Source organism: Macaca mulatta, chromosome 4 (assembly GCF_049350105.2).
Source record: "Macaca mulatta isolate MMU2019108-1 chromosome 4, T2T-MMU8v2.0, whole genome shotgun sequence".
Taxonomy (NCBI): domain Eukaryota; kingdom Metazoa; phylum Chordata; class Mammalia; order Primates; family Cercopithecidae; genus Macaca; species Macaca mulatta.
Genome location: NC_133409.1, coordinates 79081362 through 79103125, shown reverse-complemented (window position 1 = coordinate 79103125; position 21764 = coordinate 79081362). Strand labels below are relative to the sequence as shown.

At 38.3% G+C, this 21764-nt stretch overlaps 1 protein-coding gene across 1 annotated transcript in view; it reads left to right on the top strand.

Moving 5' to 3' along the window:
- QRSL1 (glutaminyl-tRNA amidotransferase subunit QRSL1) overlaps positions 1–21764 on the top strand; it is a 35630-nt gene that overhangs the window by 12987 nt on the left and 879 nt on the right. The window contains exons 4-10 of the mRNA NM_001257501.1: positions 8–104; positions 5782–5958; positions 9075–9250; positions 9333–9448; positions 11284–11476; positions 12175–12292; positions 19542–19747. Of these exons, the coding sequence (NP_001244430.1) occupies positions 8–104; positions 5782–5958; positions 9075–9250; positions 9333–9448; positions 11284–11476; positions 12175–12292; positions 19542–19747 (1083 nt within the window). The remainder of the gene's footprint in view (positions 1–7; positions 105–5781; positions 5959–9074; positions 9251–9332; positions 9449–11283; positions 11477–12174; positions 12293–19541; positions 19748–21764) is intronic.

Sequence of the window (21764 nt, the reverse complement as noted above, 5' to 3'; positions counted from 1 at the left end):
TTTTCAGGTTATATACCACCTTATAATGCTACAGTAGTTCAGAAGTTGTTGGATCAGGGAGCTCTACTAATGGGAAAAACAAATTTAGATGAGTTTGCTATGGGGTAAGTAAAATTGAAATCTTCTCTTGAGTTTCTTATGTCTGTGCCTTTATTTTCATTTTTTTTGTTGGGGGAGAGGTGGGGGGACGGAGTCTCGCTCTGTCGTCCAAGCTGGAGTGCAGTGGCGCGATCTCGGCTCACTGCAAGCCCCGCCTCCCGGGTTCACGCCATTCCCCTGCCTCAGCCTCCCGAGTAGCTGGGACTACAGGTGCCCGCCACCACGCCCGGCTAATTTTTTGTATTTTTAGTAGAGATGGGGTTTCACTGTGTTAGCCAGGGTGATCTCGATCTCCTGACCTCGTGATCCACCCCCCTCGGCCTCCCAAAGTGCTTGGATTACAGGCGTGAGCCACTGAGCCCGGCCTGTGCCTTTGTTTTCACTAAAAGTAATTACCTAAAAGGATTGAGGGTCTAATGCCAGTTTCTTAGTCCCTCTGTGAGATTATGTTCAGTTGTTTAACAGATATATAGTCATCTCTAATTTTACTTTTAGTTTGTATTTCCCTGATGACTAATAACATTAAACATCTTTTCATGTGTTTATTTTGCCATCCCTGTATCTTCATCAGTGAAGACAGCTGTTCAAATTCTTTGCCCGTTTTTGGAAATTGGGTCATCTTATTACTGAGTTGTAAGAATTCTTTCTGGCTCAGGCCTGTAATCCCAGCACTTTGGGAGGCCAAGGCAGGCAGATAACCTAAGGTAGGGAGTTCGAGGCCAACCTGACCAAAATGGAGAAACCCCGTCTCTACTAAAAACACAAAAATTACCCGGGTGTGGTGGCACATGCCTGTAATCCCAGCTACTTGGGAGGCTTGAACCCGGGAGGCGGAAGTTGCAGTGAGCCAAGATCGCGCCACTGCACTCCAGCCTGGGCAACAAGAGCACAACTCCATCTCAGGAAAAAAAAAAAAAAGAAAAGAAAAGAATTCTTTCATATATTTTGGATTCAAATCCATTATCAGATAGATGCTGATTTGCAAATTTTTATTCAAGTCTCTGGTTTATCTTTTTATTCTCTGAACATGCCTTTCAAACAGTAAAAGTTCTTAATTTTGATAAAGTCCAGTTTCTCAATTGTTCTCTTCCTTTTTTCTCTTCTTTCATTCTTTTTTTTTTTTTTTTTTTTTTGAGACAAAGTTTTGCTCTTGTCGTCCAGGCTGGAATGCAATGGTATGATCTCAGCTCGCTGCAACCTCCGCCTCCCAGCTTCAAGCAATTCTCCTGACTCAGCCTCCCAAGTAGCTGGGACTACAGGCATGCCCCACCATGCCCAGCTAATTTTTGTATTTTTAGTAGAGATGGGGTTTCACCATGCTGGCCAGGCTGCTCTTGAACTCCTGACTTCAGGTGGTCCACCTGCGTAGGCCTCCCGGGATTACAGGCATGTAATCCATCGTACCCGTCCTTCTTTTCTTTTTTCTTTTCTTCCTTTCATATAGACAGTGTCTCACTGGGTTGCCCAGGCTGATCTCAAACTCCTGGACTCGAACTGTGCTCCCAGCTTGGTCCAACAAAGTGTTGGGAGGCACGAGTAACTGTGCTTGGCCCATTTTTTCCTTTATTTTTTAAAGATGGAGTTTCACTATGTTACCCAAGCTGTTCTTGAACTCCTGGGGTCAAGTGATCCTCCGACCTCATCCTTCCGAGGAGCTGGGTCTGCAAGCACACATCACCTCACATGGCTTAATTTTTTCTTTTATGATGTGTGTATTTTTTTTTGTTTTTTGAGACACAGTTGCGCTCCTGTTGCCGAGGATGGGGTGCAATGGCACGATTTCGGCTCACTACAACCTCTGCCTCCCAGGTTCAAGCGATTCTCCTGCCTCAGCCTCCCGAGTAGCTGAGATTATAGGCGTGCACCACTGGGCCCAGCTAGTTTTGTGTTTTTAGTAGAGATGGGGTTTCACCATGTTGGCCAGGCTGGTCTCAAACTCCTGACCTCAGGTGATCTGCCCCCCTCGTCTCCCAAAGTGCTGGGATTTCAGGCGTAAGCAATCGTGCCTGGCCAAGAAATCTTTACTAACAAAGGTCACAAAGACTTTTTTCCTAGAAGTTTTATTGTTTAGCTCTTACATTTAGATCTGTGATTCACTTCGAATTAGATTTTCGTATATAGTATGAATAAAGTCCATTTATTAAACATATGGATGTCTATTAACTCCAGCACTAATGATAAAAAAGATTAGCCTTTTCTTGTTGAATGATCTTAGATTTTTTGGTCAAAAATTGAGCACATTCATGTAGGTCTGTTTCTGGACTCTGTTGCTTCTCTGTTTATTCCAATGTCACACCAACTTGATTATTATAGCTTTATAGTAAGCCTTGAAATTATGTAGTAAGAGTCTTCTAACTTTGTTCTTCTTTTTCAAAATCATTTTACATAATCCAGATTGTTATATTTTGATATGTTTTAGAATAAGCTTGCTAATTTCTACAAAGAAGTTTAATGGGATTCTGATTGTAATTGTGTTGAATTTATAGATCAACTTGGAAAGAATTGGCATCATAATACGTGTCTTCTCATCCATGAATACCCTACCTAAATTTCTCCATTTAGTGAGATTTTGTTTTACTCAGGAATGTTTTTATGATTTCCTGCATATAAATCGTACATATAATTTGATGTATTCCCATGTTTTATGTTTCTTTTCTTTTCTTTTTTGAGACAGAATCTCACTCTGTCACCCAGGCTGGAGTGCAGTGATGTGATCTCGGCTCACTGCAACCTCTGCCTCCTGGGTTTAAGAGATTCTCCTGCCTCAACCTCCCAAGTAGCTAGGCCTACAGGTGCCCACCACCACCCCCAGCTAATTTTTGTATTTTTAGTAGAGATGGGGTTTCACCATATTGGCCAGGCTGGTCTCAAACTCCTGACCTCAGGTGATCCGCCCGCGTCGTCCTCCCAAAGTGTTGGGATTATAGGTGTGAGCCACTGCCCTCGGCCATGTTTCTTAATGCTATAGAAAATTGTATTTTTTTCAGTTTCTAATTGTTTATTGCTAGTACATTGAAACATAATTGATTTTTCTATATTGACCTTTTATCCCATGACCTTGTTAAAGCTCGCTTATTAGTTCTAGTTGATCTTTGTGCTATAGAATATTTTATGTAGCAAGTTGTGTAGTCTACAAATAGAGTTCATCTTATTTCTTCTTCTTGCCTTACTGCACCAGTTAGGGCCTTAGGTGCAATGTTGAATAGAAGTGGTGAGAGCAGATTTCCTTGCCTTGATCTTGATCTTAGGGAAAAGCAGTCTTTCACCAAAAGTACTTTATACTTACCCTTTTATGACACTTGTCACATTTGTAATATTTGCTTGGTCTTTGTTCTCTGTTTCATAGAAACAAGAGTCCTTGCGTGTGTAGTTCAGAGTGGTAGCTCTTCAAATTCATTATATATATGTTGAATGAACTAATCCATGGGAGTAAATTTGAACAAAGGCTTTTAGGACATTGCCTTCATCAGCTGATCAAAATTAACATCACCAGTGAGGGTGAAGTGGACGTTATGTGCCTCCAGATGTAATTGTCTGAGGATATAATATCACCTATGTAATATTCCAGCTGAGAATGTATAACCTGACTCTACTAATGGGGAAACAAAAGATAAATCCAAAATGAGAACCAGTCTATTAAAATATCATATGAAAACAAAAGAGGGCTGTGAAAATCTTCCAGGATAAGAGATAAAGAAAGTAAAACCTAACATCATAAAACTTAAGAAAATTTAGGGGGAGGTCAGGCCTGGTGGCTCACGCCTGTTATCTCAGCACTGTGGGAAACTGAGGCAGTAGAATTGCTTGAGGCCAGGAGTCCTAGACCAGCCTGGGCAACCTAGTGAGACCCTGTCTCTACAGAAAAAAACAATTTAAAACGACAGGGAAAAATATTTGTGACCTAGAATTAGTCAAAGGTCTTTTAGATAGGACGCATGAAGCACAAATCCACTTAAAAAATTGATAGACTTCATTAAGAACTAAAAAATTGATAGACTTCATTAAAATTAAGAACTTCTGTACTTTGAAATATACTACTAAGAAAGTGAAAACGCCAGCCACAGACTGAGAGAAAAATATTTGCAAAACTTGTATCTCAGAAAGAACTGATATCCAAAATACATAGAACATTTCCCACCTCAATAAGAAAATAACAAAACAAGCAACTGTATTTTTAAAAAATGAACAAAAGATTTAAACAGACATTTCATCAGAGATTAAAACATAGTTGACAAACACATGAAAAACTGCTTAATATCTTTGATCATTAGGGAAATTCAAAATTAAAATCACAATGAGCCTGGGCACAGTGGCTCACACCTGTAATCTCAGCACTTTTGGAGGCCAAGGCGTGGTAGTGGATGCCTGTAGTCCCAGCTACTCGAGAGGCACGAGAATCGCCTGAACTTGGATCACTTGAAACCGGGAGATGGAGCTTGCAGTGAGCCAAGATCTGCGCCACTGCACTCCAGCCTGGGCAATAGAGCGAGAATGTCTCAAAAAAAAAAAAAAAAGAGAGAGACAATGATAATTAAATGGAAGACCTGACTCTAGATTTGATCCAGGAAGGGGATAAAATGCCATAAAGTACATTATTATTATTAATTCTTTTTGTTTGTTTGTTTTGAGACGGAGTCTGGCTCTGTCGCCCAGGCTGGAGTCCATTGGCGCCATCTCGGCTCACTGCAAGCTCCCCCTCCCGGGTTCACGCCATTCTCCTGCCTCAGCCTCCCGAGTAGCTGGGACTACAGGTGCCCGCCACCACGCCTGGCTAATTTTTTGTAGTTTTAGTAGAGACGGGGTTTCACCGTGTTAGACAGGATGGTCTCCTGACCCCGTGATCTGCCCGCCTCGGCCTCCCAAAGTGCGAGAATTACAGGCGTGAGCCATCGCGCCCGGCCAAAGTACATTATTGAATCAGTTGACATAATTGAATTACGTACAGTAGATTAGGTAAACGTATTGATATTAATGTTACTGAGATTGATAACTGTACTGTGACTGTATAACATGATATCCTTATTCTTAGGAAATACACACTCAAGTATTTAGGGATAAAGGGCTATGATGTATATAAGTTGGACCCTTAAGATACCCTTAAGTTTCTATCATACTTTGTGTATATATGTACATATATATACACACAGAGCACATAAGTAGTAAAGCAAATGGGATAAAATATTGACCGTAGGTACATCTGGGTAAGGGGTATAAAGTGCTTTATATGTTATTTTTATTTTTGTAGTTTATCTGAGAATAAAATCATTTCAAAAATTTAAAAGAAAGTTATTAGCATTCCACTTGTAATGTTTTCCATAGAACTTCTGGTTAAGGGAGAGATTTCCTCAGAAGACTTAAACTGAATATGACCCTTTTCAGCTGGAAGACCTTGATTCACAAGGGGGAAATCATCTTCAGTTGAATTGGATGATCAAATGAGACAAAATCTTTTCTTAGCCGATTAGCTTTCTCTACTTTCTTCCACAAATGCTCTTCCTTCCCATCCTCCCCAACTGTCAATTAATGAAAGCTACATGTGAGCAGGCTTCCCACCTTTTTCAATTCAAGCTACAGTGGGTTCTTAAATGCTCAATGAGTGTCAGAAGCAAGTAATATACTCAGAAGATGAAATTTTCACAAAAAATGAAAGTTTTACTAAGGTATCTTGCTTCACTTCATCAGATCTGGGAGCACAGATGGTATATTTGGACCAGTTAAAAACCCCTGGAGTTATTCGAAACAATATAGAGAAAAGAGGAAGCAGAATCCCCACAGCAAGAATGAAGATTCAGACTGGCTGATAACTGGAGGGAGCTCAGGTGGGAGTGCAGCTGCCGTATCGGCGTTCACATGCTACGCGTAAGATGCTTTTCTCTATCTGTATTTTAAAACCCACCCATATACAAACAGTCGTAAAGTGTGTCCAGCAATAGACTAGTTCATACCTCGGTATTTTTCTTTTTAGTGAGCTGTATGTGCTCAAAGGTATATCAAAATTATATCTTGTAGTTGCACTCAACTGTACAGTACACTATGTATATTTAATACTTTTAATTTTAATTTAAGATAAATTTTTCTCCATGGTATCTGGTTCTCTTAAAATATGATTTTGTGGATCTTGTAGAATAAAGCATTGAACATAAATGAACTTCATTGCATTTTATTTTTAAATAATTTCAGTGTGTGCTCACTGATTGTACAAATATTTAGGGACTAACATACAATGACTTTAGTTGAGTGCTGCTGAACTAAACTGTTAGTAATGTTTATCCTTCAGCAAGGTCAGACTTTTGAAAAAAAAAAAAAGGAAAAAAAAGAAAAAAAATGCTAATATGTATTAATAAGATATTTTAAATAGTGTTTTCAGAAATCTGCAATTAAAAATGTACATCAGTAAGTAAAGTTTTCTCAAGCTTTAGGAATTTTTTTTATTGTTATTATTGGAGTTATTTTATTTCTGTACTTTGTATTTTATTTTATTTATGTATTTTTATTTCTGTACTTGGCTCCTCCCTCCTCCCAGCTTTAGGTGCTGATTCTGTTTATCTATCATCCTTTGTATTTGGTAAGAATCCATTGATGATATTTTCAGTTCCATTTGTAAAGCATTTCTTAACTACCCAAAGAAAAGAAAGTAAATATGGCCATTGCTATATTTATCAGTCTCAATTTAATCAAAATGAATGTGTTTCTTTAATAATAGTTTTATATTTTATCTCCCCTTAATTATCCATTAAAACTAAGTTCTTTCACACACATTGCAATCCATAAATTATTTATATATTTTTAGAGCTATGGAGATGTGAGTTCTGCAGATTTTTTTTTCAGTTTTCCTAAAATCTTATTAACAAGTAAAACCATTTCATTTGATCTCTGTGGAATTTTATAGCATTGCATTAATATTAATGTGAGTTATGACAAGTTAGGACTGCAGGATTAGGTGCTTTTTTTCTGTCCTCATCATCTCACTTAGTGTTCATCTTTCTGAATGTGCTTTGAGTAGATGGCACTTTGACACATAATTCCTATGGAAATGTAAGTTTTACTTTTACACAGCCGTCAGTGAATGCTAATAAGAAAATGTATCTTTTAAAATTGTGAAAGCAACAGTCTGATTTTGTAGCTTAACTTGACACTGTAAGGAAGGAAATATAATTTGCATTTTCTGAGTGCCATGTTATTGTTAGGAGCATTGTTCAGCCCAAAGCTTCACTTTAAATATAAGCAATAGAAGCACAGACCAAAAATAACTTCAGATTGAATGTATGTCAAACTGTAAAGTGTTCTGCTTTTGTTTCCCCCTTTTTGATTTGTTTCCCTCTTTTTGATTTGTTTCTTTTGCGATCGTTTTAAAAACAGGAAGATTCCTGGAGTACTATGCAGCCACTGAAAAGAATGAGTCAGAGCACCATGCAATGACATGGAAAAATAACCAAGATAAATATGTTAAGTGAAAAATAAGTCGCAGAATCCATTTCTGTTAAAAGTAACAATTGCATACATATATATGTCAGTCATTGCATAGAAGTACTGGATGTCTGGATGAATGCATATCAGAACTGGTAACAGTTATTGTGGGGGCTGTGATTATAAGAGAAATCTTACTTTATACATCATATAGTTATATGATATCTTAATTTTTATAGTAGATATGTACTATTCTACAGCACAACTTTTGTTTTCCTGAAATGGTTTTTTAATTGTGGTAAAATGCACATAACATAAAATTTACCAGCTTAACCATTTTTAAATGTACAGTTCAAAAGTATTAAAAGCGTTGTGCAATCAGTCTTCAGAACACTTTTCATCTTGCAACGCTAAAACTGTGTACCCTTCAACCCTCCTCCCAGCCCTGGTAACCACCTTCTACTTTCTGTCTTATGAATCTGATTACTCTAGTTATCTCATGTACGTAGTGTCATATATAGTATTTGTCTTTCTGTGACTGGCTCATTTTACTTAGCATAATGTCCTGCAGGTTAGTTTTCTGTTTTTTTAAAATAAGAACAACACAAACTCTGTAGGTAACTGGGTAAAGAAATGAACAGTCACTTTGTAGTTGAGTAATGCATGTATAAATAAGTGCAAAATTATTTGAAATGCACATTAATAAAAACTTTTTGGTTATCACACTAACAATTTTAAAAATTCCTAGTACTCAGTGATGGTACTGAAACTTTAAAACACAATCTGACTCACTGCAACTGGGAATATAAATTGGCATAATCTTTCTGACAAGTAATTGGACAGTATATATCAGAAACTTATGTGCACTAAGTCTACTTCTTGGAAGCTAGCCTAGAAAGTACTCACACATAAGCAAAAATTTATGTTCAGAGATTTTCATTACAAAGTTATTTATTAAATAGTTATTCTAGTTAGAAACAACATAAGTATTTAAGTAAATTATTATACATCTCTATCCATGATTTTAAATGGGGTGGGTAGCAAAGGGCTGTACCTGAATTTCCAGGAGGGGCATATTTAGTCTATAAAATCATACTGTAAAATTGTCATTAATTTGATTTGTTTTCAGGATCAACATCAGAGGAAAGTGCAAGATTTATATGTATATTGAAAGGAGAATGGACTTTAAAATACCAGGAATCACCAATTTATATGATGGAATATTACATATACTTTACATTTTCAGGAATTTTAATGACATAGTAAAAGGCTCATGTTAAAAAAGGGATGGAAACTCATGATTACAGAATTATCTCAATGATGAAAAAAATGCATTTTTAAAAAGACTTGAAGTTAATATACCAAAATGTTAACATTGTTTTCCTCTGGGTATTGGAATATTGAGTACCTAAAGTTCTCTATACTTTATGAATTCTCTGAGATGAACATGTGTTACTTTTGTGTAATCAGAGGAAAATACAGTTTAAAAATATACAATTGAAAGGGTAGATTCCAAATATAATTAGAGATATATCATTCTTCTAAAGATAATTCCATTTAAATTCCAGGGCTTTAGGATCAGATACAGGAGGATCGACCAGAAATCCTGCTGCCCACTGTGGGCTTGTTGGTTTCAAACCGAGCTATGGCTTAGTTTCCCGTCATGGTCTCATTCCCCTGGTGAATTCGATGGATGTGCCAGGAATCTTAACCAGATGTGTGGATGATGCAGCAATTGTGTTGGGTATTTATATAATTCTATATCATTTGCAACAGTTTCTCTATAAAACAATGTATCTGCCATTCATAAGTATTGCTCCTTATAGGTGCACTGGCTGGACCTGACCCCAAGGACTCTACCACAGTACATGACCCTATTAATAAACCATTCATGCTTCCCAGTTTGGCAGATGTGAGCAAACTATGTATAGGAATTCCGAAGGTAACTTTTTCCTTTCATTACTTTATAGAAATACTGTCAAGTTCAATAGAGAGCACAGACTTGGGAGGCGGATTGGGTGGGTTTGAATCTCTGCTCTGCCACTTTTATTAATCATGTGAGTTGAGTATGTGAGTTAATCTCTTTTAGCTCAATTTCCCCATCTGTAAAATGGGAATAATAAAAATATTGCCTTTAGAGAGATTTGTGAGGATCGATTAGACAGTCATGTTAAGTCTGCAAATTGTTTCTGTAATGGGCAAGATAGTAAATATTTTAGACTTTGTGGACCATACAGTCTTTATCATAACTACTTAACTCTGCCATTATAGTGAGAAAGCAGCCACAGGCAATATGTAAATGAAAAAGTGTGTCTCTGTTCTAATAAAACTTTTATTTTCAAAAAACCAGCTGGCTTGTCATATCTGGCCTATGGGCCATAGTTTGCCAATCCCTAATGTAAAGAAGGGACTTAGCCCAAAGCCATACCTTGCATAGTAATGCCTCAAAAAATGTTAACATCTTTACTGTTATTATTATTACTACTGCATCTATTACAGTAGCAATTGAGTAATGAATACGTGAATGTTATAATGTTAAATTACTAACCTTTTAAAAATATTAAGGCTTGCAATATATTACTGCTTTAAATCTTTTAGGGAGATAAGTTACCCTGCAGAATAATGAAGTTTCACAACGTCAGCACTGTTGGTGTTTGGGGCTGGTAATTGTTTGTTGTGGGAGACTGTCCTGTGCATTGTAAGATGTTTAGTAGCATCCCTGGCCTCTACCCCTACATGCAAGTAGTACCCCACCACCAAAACCACAACCCCACAACCAAAAATGTCTTCAAACATTGTCAAGTGTCTCCTGGTTAGGGAAAAGGAGACAAAAGTAACCCCCAGGTAAGACCACTGCTATAGAGAAATACTACTTTATTTAAAATCTTCCATTAAGGTAATATATGTAAGGCCAAGTGCAGTGGCTTACGCCTGTAATCCCAGTATTTTGGGAAGCCAAGGCAGGAAGATCGCTTGAGATCAGGAGTTTGAGACCAGCCTGGGCAACATACAGAGACCTATCTCTACAAAAAGTTAAAAAAAAAAAAAAGTTGTGAGGTGTGGTGGCATGCATCTGTGGTCCTAGCTGTTTGGGAGGCTGAGGTGGGAGGATTGCTTGAGTCCAGGAGGTTGAGACTGCTGTGAGCCATGATTGCACCACTGCACTCCAGCCTGGGTGAGAGAGCAAGACTCTGCCTCAAAAAAAAAGGCAGTATCTGTGCCTTCTTTTAAGAATTTATTTACAGAGAACACAGGCTTTTAAACAGACCCAGTTTGAAATCCTAGACCCTCTACTTACCTGCTATTTAATATTAGGAAAGTAACTTCTTATGTCAAGATTTTTCATTAACAAAATGAAGGATTATAATACCTAGATCACAGGCTTGTTAAAAGCATGACATGAGAGAACCTTTGAAAATAATCTAACAGGGTACCTGATACATGAGCAATTAGCATATATGCTGATATATACTGATATGCTGTTAGGTACCTGATACATAATGAGCATTTAACAAATATTTTCCCCAACTAGATCTCCAATCTTTAATGTCGTTATATCCAGATCATAATATCTAGTACTATGCTTTGTCATACCACAAGCTCTTAAATGGATTCAGTCTTTCTAGCTACCTACCAGCAATTTTATCATATTTTCTAATGTATTACCAAAGGTCCTGAAGTACAAATTTTTATAAAATCATCTATACAGATGAAGTACAAATTTTTATGAAATGATCTATACAGTTTCAATTTTGTATCTTGACTTTTTCCTGTAAGGAATATCTTATACCAGAATTATCAAGTGAAGTACGGTCTCTTTGGTCCAAAGCTGCTGACCTCTTTGAGTCTGAGGGGGCCAAAGTACTTGAAGTATCCCTTCCTCACACCAGTTACTCAATTGTCTGCTACCATGTATTGTGCACGTCGGAAGTGGCATCGAATATGGCCAGATTTGATGGGCTACAATATGGTAAGATGGCTGGGTTATTTTAAGGTAGTTGTTGCAAACATTTGAAAAGTTCACTTATTAGTGACAAAAAAGTTAATGCTTGAGATCATGTTAATGATTTAGAAAAGTTAATCAGTGAGTCATTTTTTACCTTTGTCATTTTAGACTTGTACTGACTATTTGTCATAAATATCTGTGTATGCTTGGTTTGCCTCTCAGGACTGTGAATAACTTGAAGGGATAGTATCTTGTTGTCATATGCTCAATTCCACTAATGTAGTGCCTGACACATGGTAGGAGCTCAATAAATGTTTGAGTGAATGAATGAGGGAGTAAACAAATGGAGTTTCTTTCTTGGTTCTTTTCTTCTCTCTCCATGACCAGTCAGTCAAAAGGCAGATAGGGAAAAGAAACTATTAAGGGCAACTCCCTAAACTTTAATATTGGTCACAAAAATGTGAATCTGAATTAGCCGAGCATGGTGCTGCATACCTGTAATCTAAGCTACTCAGGAGGACGAGGTAGGAGAATCACTGACAAGGGAGGCAGAAGTTGCAATGAGCTGAGATCACGCCACTGCACTCCAGCCTGGGTGACAGAGTGAGACTCCATCTCAAAAAAATAAATAAATAAATAAAGTGAATCTAGGCCTGGTTTTAGCCCAAACTTCACTGACTTTACGTCCTTTCAAGTAATATTTACCCTTATCTTATTTTCAGGTCACAGATGTGACATTAATGTGTCCACTGAAGCCATGTATGCTGCAACCAGACGAGAAGGGTTCAATGATGTGGTGAGAGGAAGAATTCTCTCGGGAAACTTTTTCTTATTAAAAGAGTAAGACAACTCATTTAGAAATTTTCTTCATTCTTGAAACCTCAAGTAACATGTCTCTATCAGGTCTTATAAGTCAAGATATTTAGTAAAGAAACAAAATCTTTAGGATTTGAATTAGAAAAGACCTGTTTATTGCTCTTTTGGGTCCTAGTATTCAAAAACAAAAGAAATATTGGTACTTTAGCTAAACGACTGGTACAGATGACAGGCAGCCCTCTATATCTGTGGGGTTTGCAAGCTTGGATTCAACCAAACACAAATCAAAAATATTCAAAAAATAAAATAAAAGATAACATACAACAATAAAAAGTAATACAAATTAAAAAGCAATACAGTATAACAACTGTTTACATCGCATTTACATTGTATTAGATGTTACAAGTAATCTAGGGATGATTTGAAATGTGCAGGAGGTGTGCATAGGTTTTATGCAAATACTACACCATTTTATATGAGACTTGAATATCCTCAGATTTTGGTATCCAAAGGGGTCTTGGAACCAAACCCCCAACAGACACCAAGGGATGAGTGTGAGTAGGAAGCCATTAAGGATTTTAATCTCATTAAATGTCCCTTGGGTATTACCACATGGTTTTATTGCTGTTAGAGCCTTAAGCAGGGAGTTGTATTGTCTCTTGAAAATGTATTGAATCAACTTAGTTTTTCCTTATATTATGTATGTCTTTGCTCTAAGAAAGAATTCAAAATGACCATGACTCCTCCTTCAATTGTCTTCATTATGAGTTTATTCACAACCTTGTGAACAAGCCTCATCTTCTATACCACCACGTATGTCTAAGAGGACATGAGAAGTGTGAAAAAGCAAGATTGGTTGTTGTAATGCAGAACTTCATTACATGGAGTTTTTCTCCATGCCCTCAAGGGCAGAAAGCGTTTTATCTGTGCATCCTCTCAGGGCTGATAGTTAGAATTACTTTTTATTTTTGAGACAGGGTCTCACTCTGTCACCAGGCTGGAGTGCAGTGGAGTGATCTCAGCTCACTGCAGCCTTGACCTCTTGGGCTTAAGTGATCCTCCCACCTAAGCCTCCCTAGTAGCTGAAGCTACAAGCATGTACCACCATGCCCAGCTAATTTTTGTATTTTCTGTAGAGACGGGATCCCGCCATGTTGCCCAGGCTGGTCTCCAAAACTCCTGGGTTCAAGCAGTCCGCCCACCTCAGCCTCCAAAGTGCAGGTGTTACAGGCATGAGCCACGATGCCGGGCCACAGGATTACTTTTTCTAAGAATACTATTTGAGGCCGGGCCCGGTGGCTCATGCCTATAATCCCAGCACTTTGGAAGGCTGAGGTGGGCAGATCACCTGAGGTCAGGAGTTCGACCAACATGATGAAACCCTATCTCTACTAAAAGTACAAAAATTAGCTGGGCGTGGTGGTGGGCACCTATAATCCCAGCTACTCGGGAGGCTGGGGCAGGAGAATCACTTGAACCCAAGAGGCAGAGGTTGCAGTGAGCCAAGATAATGCCACTGCACTCCAGCCTGGGCAACAGAGTGAAACTCCATCTCAAAAAGAAAAAGAAAAAAAAGAATACTATTTGATTATGTTCCAGATTAAAAGACTATTACCATATTGACCAGATGCTTGTAATGAATTTGGAGTAGGAAAAGAAAATGAAATATTGCTAAGAAATTTTCTAAGGGAAAACTCTTACTAAGCTAAAGATGTTACTTTTGCCAAATATTACTGATTAGAAACATATTGTTTATCTCAGGGCACAAGTTGATGAATTATATAGGTCATTGTAACAGCATAAAAAGAAATTGAAGGAGAGGAGTCAGAAAGCATTTCTCATGATCACCATTTGGGGGGTTCTGATAAAAGGAAGTTCAAAGTACTGCTGGTATCCCTAGCTCCTGAGTCAGTTCCAAGTTGAGTCAACTTGGGTGGACAAAGGTGATAGGAAAACTGGGATTTGGAATAATTTTTTTATTTTATGAAGTCAATTTATGTGCCAGGAAGAGTTTATTTATTTATTTATTTTATTTTTTATTTTTGAGACAGAGTCTCGCTCTATCACCCAGGCTGGAGTGCAGCGACACAGTCTTGGTCCACTGCAACCCCGCCTCCTGGGTTCAAACAATTCTTCTGCCTCAGCCTCCCGAGTACCTAGGAGTACAGGCGCACGCCACCACACCCAGCTAATTTTTGTATTTTTAGTAGAGACGAGGTTTCAACATATTGGCCAGGCTGGTCTCGAACTCCTGATCTCGTGATCCGCCCACCTTGGCCTCCCAAAGTGCTGGGATTACAGGCATGAGCCACCATGCCTGACCAGGAAGAGTTTTTTTAATTGACATAAATGTTACTTATGTACCACAATTATATCCACCTTTTGCTATTTATCTTCTATTTGTCCCATCTGTTCTTTTTTTCTTTTAACCTTTTCTTCTGCTTTTTTTCTTTAAATAGTAATTTTTCTCTTAAAAAAAGATCTAAAATGAGAAAAATAGTGTCATTTATATTTACCTACATATTTAGTATTTCTGGTGCTTTTCTCTCTGCTCTAGAGATGTAAATATCCATCTGGTATAATTTTGTTTTTACTTGAAGAACTTTCTTTTTCTTGTAGTCCTGTTGGCAGTGAATTCTTTCAGCTTTGGTTTATATGTTTATTTTGCTTTTAATTTTGAAAGATATTTTCTCTAGGTTTAAAAATATAGGTTAAGCTGGGCCACAGGTGCACTCCTGTAGTTACAGCTACTCAGGTAGCTGAGGTGGGAGGATTGCTTGAGCCCAGGAGTGAGAACCTGCAGTGAGCTATAATCGCACCACTGTACTTAAGCCTGAGCCACAGAGCGAGAGCCCATCTCTTTTTAAAACAAAAACAAAAAACATAGGTTGCTCCTTCTTTCTGTACTGTAAAGGTTTTGTTCCATTGTCTTCTGGTTTACATAGTTTCTGAGAAGTCTGTTGTCATTCTTATGATCGTTCCTCTGTATATAATGTATCTTTTTTTCCTCTGGCTGATTTTAAGATTTTTCTGTTTATCATTGGTTTTCAGGAATTTGACTGTGATATGCCTTGGTGTGGTTCTCTGCATATTTCTTCTGCATAGGGGTTTGTTAAGCAGCTTTGATTGGTTGAGTTATAGTTTTAATCAAATTTGGGAAATGTTGGCTATTATTTTCTCAAATGTTTTTTCTGTCCTCCATCTGTCTGGAACTCTTTTCACACGTGTGTTAATCTGCCTGATGTTGTCCCACAGCTCACAGACACTACATTCTTTTTTTTTCTCCAGTCTTTTTTCCTTCTCTACTTCCTTTTGGTTAGTTTCCATTACTGTTTTCAGAATCACTCATCTTTTTTTCTGTTATGTGGATTCTTTCCAGTATATTTTTTATACATTGTATTTTTTTCCTCTAGAAGTTCCATGTAGGTCTTCTTATCCCTTCAATTTCTTCATTATTTTATGTTTTCTTCTACCATCTTGAACATATAGAACATACTTAGGCTGAGTGCAGTGGCTCACGCCTGTAATCTCAGCACTTTGGGAGGCCGAGGCAGGTGGATCACTTGAGGTCAGGAGTTTGAGACCAGCCTGGCCAACATGGCAAAACCTGTCTCTACTAAAAATACAAAAATTAGCTGGGTGGGGTGGCATATGCCTGTAATCCCAGCTACTCAGGACACTGAGGTACAAGAATCACTTGAACCTGGAAGGCAGAGGTTGCAGTAACTTGAGATTGTGCCACTGCACCCCAGCCTGGGTAACAGAATGACCCAGGAGACTCTGTCTCCAAAAAAAAAAAAGAATGTATTTATGGTAGCTTTTAATGTTCTTATGTACTCATTCCAACATATTTGCATCTGTTTGTATTAATGCTTTTTCCCTCTCTGGTTATGGGTCATATTTTTTGCTTCTTTTCATGCCTGTATATTGTGAATTTTACATTGGCATTTGCTAGACTTTTGTTATATTCCTTTAAACAGTGTTGGGCTTTTTCCCAGGGTGCACTAAAGTTGCTTGGAATTTGTTGGATCTTTTCAAGTCTTCTTTTAAAGCTTTGTGAAGATAAATCCAAAGCAGCCTTTAGTCTGGGGCTAATTTTACTTTACTTTGAGGTGGTGCTTTGATGTTGCATATATTCAAGTCTTTTTGCTTTGGCTGTTAGAAACACAAACTATTTCCAGCCCTGTTTGAGCTCTAGGAATTGTTGGGTCCACTGCTTTTTGGGGATTGTTTCCCCAGCCTTGGGAATTTCTTCTCATGCATTCATAGATCAGTATTCAGCCAAAGACTCAAGGAATCTCCCTGCAGATCTCTTGAGCTCTATGTGCCACCCCCTCCTACTCAGTACCCTGCTTTGCAAATTCTAGCTGCCTTTGCCTCCTTGAACTTCAGATCTCTGTCTCTTTAACTTACCCCACCCCCCATACTGTTTAGCTTCCTCCCTGGAATGAGGCCTGAAAACTGCCTCTAGGCATTAAGCTGGGGAAATCAAAGGGCATATCTCATTTTCTTTTCTTTTCTTTTTTTGGAGACAGGACCTCACTTGATCACCCAAGCCGGAGTGCACTGGTGTGACCATGGCTCACTGGCAGCCTCGACCTCCCAGGCTCAAGCTCTTCTCAGCAACCCTCAACACTCCCCACCCCCCAGTGAAGCTAGGACTACTACAGACTTTTCTGTAGAGACATGATCTCCCTGTGTTGCCCAGGCTGGTCTCAAGCTCCTAGGCTCAAGGAATCCTCCGCGCCCCCCACTCACATCCCCCACAGGCATGAGGGACCACACCTGACCTGGCTTACTTCATTTGTTTCTCTTCTCTCACCACTTTTTCTCCTGAATGTCTGTTGTCTAATGTCTGAAAATGGTCATTTCATATATTTTGTCCAGTTTTCTAGTTGTTTAACAAGGCAGGGTGTCTTCGTTCTTTTTTTTTTTTTTTTTTTTTTTTTTTTTTAATCCCCTATTCTGAGAAGCAGGCTTAGTTCATTTTTGCTGCTATAACAGAATGTCTGAGACTGGGTGATTTATAATGAATGGAGATTTACTGGCTCACAGTTCTGGAGGCTGGGAAGTCCAACACTGAGAAGCCAGCACCTGGTGAGGGCCTTCTTGCTATGTCCACACATGGCAGAAAGCAAGGGTGGAGAGAAAAAGAAGGAGAGAAAGGGAAAGCACATGGGGGGCTGAACTTTCCCTCTTAGAATGGCACCAGTCCCACTCAAGAGTGGAGTTGTTATGGCCCAATCACCTCTTAAAGGCCCCATCTCTTAATACTGTTACAGTGGCAATTAAATTTCAGCATGAGTTTTACAGGGGGCAAACATTCAAACCATAACACAGGGTAAATTCCATCTCCATTACTCCATCTTGGATGGAAGCAATTCTTCTTCTGAGCCGTATTTAAAGTAGGAAGAAATTTAATAGAAAACAAGTATTTGTTCTTTTTTTTTTTTTCTTTTTTTTTTTTGAGACGGAGTCTTGCTCTGTTGCCAGGCCGGAGTGCAGTGGCGCAATCTTGGCTCACTGCATCCTCCACCTCCTGGGTTCAAGCGATTCTCCTCCTGCCTCAGCCTCCCCAGTAGCTGGGACTGCAGGCGCCCACCACCATGCCTGGCTAAATTTTTTTGTATTTTTAGTAGAGTTAGGATTTCACCATGTTGGCCAGGCTGGTCTCAAACTCCTGACCTTGTGATCCACCCGCCTCAGCCTCCCAAATTGCTGGGATTATAGGCATGAGCCACCAGGCCCGGCCAGTATTTGTTCTTTATAAAATTCAGGTTTTGGACTGTGGTGTTTAAACCACTTAGTTGTTGTCAGTGTGTAAATTATATGTGTTGCCTGCATTGGTCTCTCTGTAGACCTGGTGGTCAAATAAGAGGAAGGACCTATGATACTGCTGTACCACCCTTTTAGAGTAAAATATATTTCACATTTTTATCATATTTTATTTGGCCCTCAGTAAAACTGGACCAAGTATATCCATTTTTACTGTTGTGGGAACTGAGGTTTAGAGCAGTTAGTTCTTGCTAGCCTCTCCTAACAGCTTCAGAAGAATCCAAAGGATTTTTATTCCTTTTCTTAGTATCATTGACTTATGGTTGCTCCTATTTCTGGCCTTTTCTTTAATCTTTTTAGTAAAATAAGCATTCTTGAATTTCACATTTCTACCTCTGGACTATATCTATCCATAAAATACAAAATTCAAATACAGCATAGTCTACCACTGTCTGTCTTAGTAACCTTTAGAAAGTAATTTATTAGGCTGGGCGCGGTGGCTCACGCCTGTAATCCCAGCACTTTGGGAGGCCGAGGTGGGCAGATCACAAGGTCAGGAGATCGAGACCACAGTGAAACCCCGTCTCTACTAAAAATACAAAAAATTAGCTGGGCGCAGTGGCGGGCGCCTGTAGTCCCAGCTACTCAGGAGGCTGAGGCAGGAGAATGGCGTGAACCCGGGAGGCGGAGCTTGCAGTGAGCCGAAATCGCGCCACTGCCTGGGCGACAGTGCGAGACTCAGTCTCAAAAAAAAGAAAAAAAGAAAAAAGAAAGTAATTTATTGCTATGTGCTTTACTTTCCTCACCAATGAATATTCTCGTTTAATTATAGCCCTGGAATTATTAATATTTTGAGATTATACATGTAGAATTGCATCTACTAGTGCATTCTGAATTCTGATTGATTAATTTATATATATAAGCTTTTAGAGTGGCAGCACAATGGAAGAGAATTCATTTTTATATGTTAAGAATCTTAGTGGTGCCTCCTCATAAAAGCCAAGAATCCAGTGGTTTTTTTTTTTTAAACAATGTCTAAACTCTTTATTTCACCAACCAGTATTTCTGATTTTCTTCCTGATGCAGGATTTTAAAACCTTAGAAGTCTATAAATACTGCATTCAGACTTTCCACATCAAGAGAAAGGGGCCCAGGGCAGAAGATGTCAGGCCCCAGGCTGTTTTGGGTGGGAAAAGTCGCAAAGATTTCTCAACAGTCTGTGTCAGTTTTCTAACTTAATTGAAACACCTTTAAGCTCTGCTTCATCCCCAAACTTCCCCCTGTGGCGTCTATGATAGAAAAACACTCCTCTATCATATACGCCGCACCACTGGGGAGCCGGGGGGAAGGGAATGGGCATTACACAGGCAAGCCAAACTTTTTATTCTAAGCCAGAAAATGGAAATCCAATGGTTCTTTATCAAGCCTAATGTAAGATAATTGATTAAAAGAAAAATACAAAAAATCCTTAAAAACGACACCCACTTTTTTCACACAGAAACTATGAAAATTATTTCGTCAAAGCACAGAAAGTGAGACGCCTCATTGCTAATGACTTTGTAAATGCTTTTAACTCTGGAGTAGATGTCTTGCTAACTCCCACTACCTTGAGTGAGGCAGTACCATACTTGGAGTTCATCAAAGAGGACAACAGAACCCGAAGTGCCCAGGATGATATTTTTACACAAGCTGTAAATATGGCAGGTGAGGATTCCTCAGGAACATTCTGGTTTTCTTCAAATTCTTAGGCAGGTGCTCTGGTCTTCAACTTAAGATTCTAGCTAGATGGTTCCCTAAAAGCAAAAGTCTATCCTTTTGGATTGCTTAGGAGTGTGTGTGTGTACATATATTAGTCTGTTCTGACACTGCTATAAAGAAATAGCTGAGACTGGATAATTTATTTTTAAAAAGAGGTTTAATTGGCTTACAGCTCTGCAGGCTGTACAGGAAGCTGAGCAGCTTCCGCTTCTGAGAATGCCTCAGGAAACTTAAATTCACAGTGGAAGGTGAAGGAGAAGCAGCCATGTCTTACATGGCCCAGCCCAAGCAAGAAAGAAAGGGGAAAGATGCTACACACTTTTAAAACAACCAAGTCTTGTAATAACTCATTCACTATCACGAGAACAGCACCAAGGGGAATGGTGTTAAGCCGTTTATGAGAAACCGTCCCCATGATCTAGTCGCCTTCCACTAGGCCCCACCTTCAACACTGGGGATTACAATTCAACATGAGATTTGGGTGGGGACACAGATCCAAACCACATCAGTACACATGCATGCACTCTCACCACACACACACAAACACAACACACCTAGTAGTTTTTTTTTTAACTTTTATTTCGGAAAATGTAAAACCCACAGAAAAGCTGAAATAGTAGTATAATTAATGCTGATATGCCCTTCACCTGGATGTAATCTTGTTAACATTTTGCCTTATTTGCTTTGCCCTTCTCTTCCTTTTTCTACACACACACACTCACATGCACACACAACTTTGTTTTTACCTGAATCATTGTGAATCATTTTACACGAAGTTTCAGATGTCATGACACTTCACCCCTAAATTCTTTTGTACAAATCTTATAAGAATAAATTATCTTACAGAACCACAATTCCATTGTCATACCTAAGAAAACTAACATGATTAATAATTCAAATGTAGTTTATATTCAAATTTTCTCAGTCCTATCAAAAGTGTCTTTTATAAGTTATCTTTCCTCCTGATATATTACATTGGTTTATGGTTTCTTTTTAAAACCTAGAACAATCACCCCACCTCTCTTTTTTCTTTAAAACCATATCAGGCTGTGCTGTAATTTTTGTTTCAATCATCAAACATAATGTAAAAAACTTAAGAGGAAAAGAAAAGTCTATTACATTTACCTATACTTTTGCTTACTGTGTTCTTTCTTCCCTCCTGAAGTACCAAGATTCTTTATTGTGTCACTTCCATTTAGAGAAATTTCTTTAGCCTTTCTTTTAGTTTAGTTCTGCTGATGAAAAATTTATCATAGCTTTCCTTTTGAGAGTGTGTTGATTTCCCTTTGATTTTTAAAGATTATTTTTGCTGAATGTAGAACTCTGGTTCAACAGTTCTTATCTTTAGCACTTAAAAAAATGTTAAGAGCCCAGTCCACTTGTGCTGTAGGGTGTCCCATCCATAATCAGGATTTGTCAGATTGCTTCCTCATGACTGGATTGAGTTAAACATTTTTGGTAGAAATACTACATAATCTTCATGTCAGGAAACAGTTAATATCAGTTTCCTGACTGATATTATTTTTGGAAACCAAGTTGATCACTTGGCTAAGGAAGTAACTGCTAGATGTTTCTTTATAAAAAGGTACATTTTTCCTTTTATCATTTTTTTAGCGATTTCTGGGGTGATGTTTTGAGACCATGTGAATATCCTATTTTCCAATAATCTTGAACTCAGTTTTAGCATTCATTGATCATCCTTGAAATATTAGCTAGAGAATTACAAAATTCTGACTTTACTAATTCTATCATTCCTTCTACATTTATTAGCTAGCAGTATTCTCTAAAGAAGAGTCTTCCTTTTTTTCTTTAATTCAATGTATTATAAGCAATTACTGTCAGTATTGTTTTTGATGCTCAGATTGCCTTAAATTTGGCCAATAAGAGCCCCTTCAAGTTATATGTGTCCTTTAAAACTGTCCCCATTAATTTTTGAAAACTTATTTCATGGTATAACAAGATG